The 6123-nt window shown below is 33.7% G+C and overlaps 1 protein-coding gene across 1 annotated transcript; it reads left to right on the forward strand.

The window, feature by feature from the left end:
- The first annotated feature begins 4393 nt into the window (after window positions 1-4393).
- Window positions 4394-5534, forward strand: LOC149143967 (uncharacterized). The gene is made up of 3 exons (XM_089448200.1): window positions 4394-4711; window positions 4799-4923; window positions 5303-5534. Exons 1-3 carry the CDS (start codon window positions 4474-4476, stop codon window positions 5504-5506), a joined length of 567 nt encoding a protein of 188 aa, XP_089304326.1. The 5' UTR covers window positions 4394-4473; the 3' UTR covers window positions 5507-5534.
- The last annotated feature ends 589 nt before the right edge of the window (window positions 5535-6123 follow it).

A 6123-nucleotide genomic window follows, 5' to 3' on the forward strand; every position in this document is an offset into this window, starting at 1 on the left:
GAGGTGATCTCTGAAATTTGTGAGTTTTTGATGCAAATTTAGATTTTGAAAGATAGCCATCATATTGTTAGCTATCATATTTTTCATGAATTAATGTTATTTTATTTAGCTTATCTTATGTCATCTATTGCTTGTATTTTTTCAAAATTTATCAAATATTTGCTATTGGACTTGAAACACCATCTTTCAAGATCAAGAGGCAATATATGTTGGGAAGGTAAGTGATTTCTCTTTATCTTCTACTTCTGAATGACATTTTGTTAACTAATTTTTATTTTCAATGATGTTTTATATTGGAACTTGAAACACCATCTTTGAAGATTAAGAGACAATCTATGTTGGAAAGGTAAGTGATTTCTCTTTATCTTCTACTTCTAAATGATATTTTGTTAACTAATTTTTATATTCAATGATGTTTTATATGGTAGGATTCTTCTCGAAATTATGCCTTATGGCATTTCCTTTGCAATATTTGGTGCAATTGCTAGTAATAATGGTTCATTTACATTTCGTTGATATGATACATTATTTCAGTGCATCCTATTTAAGCACACCGATGTGCTCATTGTAGCTAGGAGTACCAAAGCGCCTAATTTTGTTTTATTTGTAAATGAAAATTTCGTATTTTTATAATGAATCATTGCTATTGATGTGCATTTTTTTCCAGCCTTGGTGTGATATCGACTATTATGCACTAATGCATTTAGAACATTTTAAATTGATTTGGAATGGATCATTATATTATTTGTCATCCATCTTGATGCTTTGAGGGAGGAAAAATTGGAGGAATCAACTTGCAGGGTAATTTTTATCGGTGATCCTAGTTTGGAAAATTGGGGGCAAAAAACTTTAGGAGCCACTTTGAGGCCTTAAATGACCACATTGTGGTCTTGAACTTACTATTGCCCCAAATTCCATAATCTACACATTGATTCATTTCTAATGATGCAAGAATTGCCTCAATCATAGCTCGTATGAGAAAGTTATCATAAGTTGACCTATCATGATTAATCACCATAATTCGAGAGGATGCTAAATCAACCCCCATTACTTATGGAAAAGGGTTTAGCCACATTGGGATTATGAAGAAGAATCTAGAAGGGTTGAGTTGTAACGCATGTTGATGGTTGAATGGGTCAAATCTAACCCCTAGTTAGATATTGAGTTATGTTATAATCAAGCCGTTAGGAGGAAAAGTGGTTGAATTCTATTTTCTTACATTTTGTTCCATAGTAGAGTAGAGTAGATGGAGAGAGAAAAACATAGGGGGTCTGTGTTCTGTAGCAAACCACAGGCCATAGGTCTCAGGTAACTCCATAGAGAGTGCCTTCTCCTTTGTATTTGCATTATCTACATTCCAAACAAAAGAGAGCAGAGCAACCACACCTTCCAGTTGGGTTTTCTCCCAAAAGGTCTTCCTAGAGCATATCTTGGTGTTCACTGTGATTGGTGTGTGTTTGTATTTCACTATTCTCTATTTTAAGCATTTTATCTATTGCATGCATAAACAACAAATCAATAGTAATATATATAGAATCTAAAGGAATCAATCTATCGTAGTATAGATTTTGGTTTACTTTAATAGATTTGTTGTGAGAAACTATCTGATGGAATATCCACAACAATTTACATATTGTAAATAAATGTCTTTCAAATTAGTCACATCATTAGAATTTGGTCGATGTTTGGAACTCACCAATGTGGTTCATCCTCAGGACAAGGTGAAAAAATCAATTAGTCTTCAAGAATAAATAATATGGATGCATCATGGATCGAATTTAGCCATTGATGATTAGTTAAAAATATTAGTTAGTTTATTAAAATATTATAAATTCAGTTACAAAGTAGCTGTTAGGAATTATTTATATTAATTATTCTCAAATATAGAATAAATAAATAATTAAAATATTACTATAGTTACCATTATTAACCCTTGATCTTTATTAAGATTCAATTTTTATATTATAAATTATTTATTTAATATAATAGATAATTCTCCTAATTTCTTTATTATTATTTTTAACCATTTCTTATCCCCTGGTTTATAAATAATTAATAATTTTGAGGCTATTCTTTACCCTATTATTATTTAGTAATATAATATAATTAATTTAATATAAATTAAAATATTGGTTCTACTTTATATTAATATATATAACCTATTCCTTGCCTTAGAGCATATTTTTAATTATTTTTTGAACCACATTAGCTGGTTCGAAACGTCAACCAAATCCTAATGATGTGATTAATCTGAAAGACATTTATTTACATTATGGATCACAAAAGTCTTAGATCTAACAATTTACATATTATAAGCATATCCGTTTAAAAACTTCTACAAAAGTCTCTGGCTACTTGCCTCCACTAGCAGCCTCTATTATAAACAGAGAAGGGATAAATTTTTTGGGATGGTTTCGCAAAAACCTTCACTACAAGGTGTTTTCCTTGTAATTACCGTTCCTAAGAATGAAATTGGGGTGATTAGGCTTTTAATCCAATTAGTGAAGAGTTGAATCAAGTAGCCTCTTGAAAGTCAATCTAGGATGATTATGGCCCAAGTCCAACTAGTGGAGGTGCAAGAGACAACTATGGTAACTCTCATGCAATAATCACTCAAGGTGCAAGTACCCTCAAAGATATGGGCACCCTCCAAGAGTATTATGTCAGATGTTATGAGTATTTCTTAAGTATTGCAATCACTTTCCACTTGCAATCACTTAGGTGAAAACCTAGTAAAACCCACAAAGATTACCACTTCACAAATGATAGAAGGGTGAAACAATCATGGATCAAGAATTTACATCTAGGTAGGGAACATAGGACTCAGTCCTAGATCCAAAGCTCTAGAGAAATGGTGTCAACCCTAGGACTTGCTAACTCTACCACAACTCCTATACATGCATAGCCCACTAAAAAAGCAAAAGGGGATAATCTCTATGCTTTCTTAGGTTGACCCTATGCTTGATGTTGATGTGAAGCATGCTTTCCCGATGGTGGCCATTGCTACCATTGGATTTTAAACACTCATTAGCAAATCTAGTTTATGTTTTTGTGACCCCATAGAATTTACTCTCCAACCTATACCAAGGCCCTACAAGCTAGACTTGTGTGTTTGTTGCATTAAAACAATCTAGTTCGTTTTAGAAGTTGCTTTATGTGAAAAGGTATGCCAACAAAAGTTGTAATGTTTTGACACTTTAAAAATGCTTTATAGAAATATTAATTACATTCAAGAGTATCTAACTTGATATTTCAAAAGAAAATTAAGCATTAATCAAAACCATGAAGTGAAAATGCTTAAAAGATTAACCACTCAATTCATGTTATGCAACATTTTTCTTGATTATGGTAACAATATCCGACCAACCAAAACACTATAGAAAAACAACTACACGAAACCACGTAAAATGCCTAAAATAAAAATAAATGTTTTTTTAATCTTTTTCCTTGTTTTTTGTGATCAATGAAAATAATTTATTTAACTATTGATACCACTATGTAGAGTAAGAGCCAAGAAACCCAAAAAGTCGAAGAATTGAAAAAATAAAGAGAAAACCCTTGAGAAACCTCTTTAGAGTATTACATGATAGGATCACATGATACATAAGAGAAATTAGTAGTGTGACAATAGATTATATGAAACCAACCAATGATTTGGTTACATATGTTACTAAACATAGTCACAGAGTAAAAGCAAAAAAAGTTTGTTTGTTTTTTTTTTAACCAAAAAAAAGTTTTTTTTTTTAAGCAAAAAAAGGTTTGTTTTTTAGATCTATATATTGAGAATCATTTACTTTGGTTCTTCATGAAAAAAACCAACACAATTATTATTATTATTATTATCCAATTTTAAGGTTACGATGGCATTTGTGTATGAGAGCCCTTGTTTGTGGGACAAGGGACCCACCTCCATGTAGTGATTTGAGTGCTAAGTCTACAAAGGCATACATACTCTACCTCCTTTGGTTTTGAACTTGTGACCTCTTAAGAAGAAACACATACTCTTAACCATTAGACTCGCTCAAACTATAAAAACCATGTAGAATTTTACTAAAACTATTTGAATGAACCCCTAAAAAAAAATGCTTTACCAATTCAACCTACACAAATAGAATCGAAGAAACTTTGACATACATAAAAATAATCACATTAAAAAAATCATAAAATCTTCCATTAATAAATAGTTTTAATTAATTTTTTTTACACTTCCATGCAAAACAAAAATCCCAAGGAAAATGTGGCTATGGTGATAAACTGAAACATTAAATAAATTTAAAAAACAATTTCCCTATTTGTTAAATCAAATTTCTAAAATGGAAAAGATATAAGATAAAACAAGAAATTCAATGAATCAAATGGCTCATTCTTATACCTAAACTTCACCATAGCAACACTCGACAACTTACATTATTAGTGTACATTTACCATTAATTTCCCTTTGAGTCCCATTGTTGAGAGATCCGATCTATCCAAATGAGCAAACCTAACCTGGCGTTCGCGAACCGCATAATTCTACCCATCCTAGCTTCGCTACTCTTACTCGGGTTACTGGTCCTACGCTTCCAGGCTGCGCCCACAGGCACCATAACGCTCTCACAGCAACCACAGAAGAAAAATCCAGAGCATGTTGCTTTCATTCCCTTGCCTTTCCCAGACAAGAGAGGATGGCTAATGGACCCAGTGGCGGCCGCTGCAAAAGCAGGACTGTCAGGTATGAATCCATTGATTCATTTATTCTCTCCAATAGGCTTTTGATGCAATTGAATTTAGATTGATATGATGTTAGTTTGGGCAACAGGGGGTGCCATATCATGCCAGGGGGTGCATGTGGGTGAGATAAAGCCATGGGGCGTCAGGGCAAATCACAGGCATAGGAGCTGTAATGAGACCTTCATCATCTGGGGAGCGAAAACACGTTTCCGGGTATTAATTATTCTTCTCCTTTCTCTGCGAGGTTAGAATACATCTTTGACATGTCATGAAGTCTCTGCTCGGCTCCCATGGGTGCTCCTAATGGGGTTTGGGGATGTATGGACATGTGTAGAATCATATAGAGTTTTGAATTATCCATTGGATTTTGGGATTTAACTGTGTCAAAACGTTTCGGTCACCAAAAATCAGGAAAGTAGTAAGATGCATGTATTTATGTATAGATAGATAGATGGATGGGTTGAGGAGAAAATTGGGTAATTATGGCTGATTCCTGCTGTGTGCAGTTTATACATTTGTATATGAATGCATGCATTGACAAATGGATTGGGGATAAAATTGGGTAATGATTGCTGATTAATGTCGTCTGCAGTTTGAAGATAGTGGGAGGGAGAAGGGTTATGAGGAAGTGCTCGTGGGTGCAGAGGACATTGTGGTGGCCACTAGTCCCAGAGGAAGGGCTCATGCGTTAGTAAATGTTGATCATACCCATTCGACCTACTTTCTTGGTTGCCAAGATGCCGTGCTCAACTTCTCCAATCCCGACACGGATTTTCATATCTGGAAAGATCTGTGATGTATATGCATACTCAAAAGCGAGTGCATGAATGTACAGAAATTGTATTCTGCTCTTGTAATTGACAACTAGATCACCTTTACTTGGTTTCCTTTGTATTTATATTACTGTCTTTCTTGCACATTGTTGTCGGTTTGATTCTTGCAATTCCAGCTTTTATCTGGAAATATTCTCAAGTCCATTTTTCCAGTTAATTCTCTTTTAGTTTTTACTCTTTGTTTCGAGACATGTTTTTATGAATTGTATTGATGAAACCGTATTGTACAGAACATATTAAATGAAAAAAAGGAGAAAAGTTGTGGCGAATTGGTAGCATCCTAAATACCCCTATGAACCTCGATCTTTAAGTAAGGCTTTCATCAAACAAAAATGCCTCATGGTTCTATACAGTGCAGATCATAAACTCAAAAAAAAATGCTTTGAACGGAAAACTATGTCTGGAAGTAGGAAGTAGCAACCAACAAGAACTAACTCAGGCGATAAAATCAAACTACCTACTGGCGCAAGCATGTTATGTCCCAAACCTTTAAAATAGTATAACAAATCATATTATACACAATGTACACAAGATATGAATGCGGGTTACAACTCCCAAAGAGATCATGGATATGAGTCAC

Source organism: Pinus tabuliformis, chromosome X, assembly GCF_031772625.1.
Source record: "Pinus tabuliformis cultivar Carrire ecotype Pingquan chromosome X, CPIR1, whole genome shotgun sequence".
In the NCBI taxonomy this organism is placed as follows: Eukaryota; Viridiplantae; Streptophyta; class Pinopsida; order Pinales; family Pinaceae; genus Pinus; species Pinus tabuliformis.

What these genes read in the sequence shown, in the direction of transcription:
- LOC149143967 (XM_089448200.1), top strand. Translation starts at nt 4,474, where the DNA reads ATGAGCAAACCTAACCTGGCGTTCGCGAACCGCATAATTCTACCCATC. An exon ending in TGCAAAAGCAGGACTGTCAG is followed by an intron (nt 4,712 to 4,798) that starts GTATGAATCCAT and finishes TTTGGGCAACAG; the next exon opens with GGGGTGCCATATCATGCCAG. An exon ending in GAGCGAAAACACGTTTCCGG is followed by an intron (nt 4,924 to 5,302) that starts GTATTAATTATT and finishes TGTCGTCTGCAG; the next exon opens with TTTGAAGATAGTGGGAGGGA.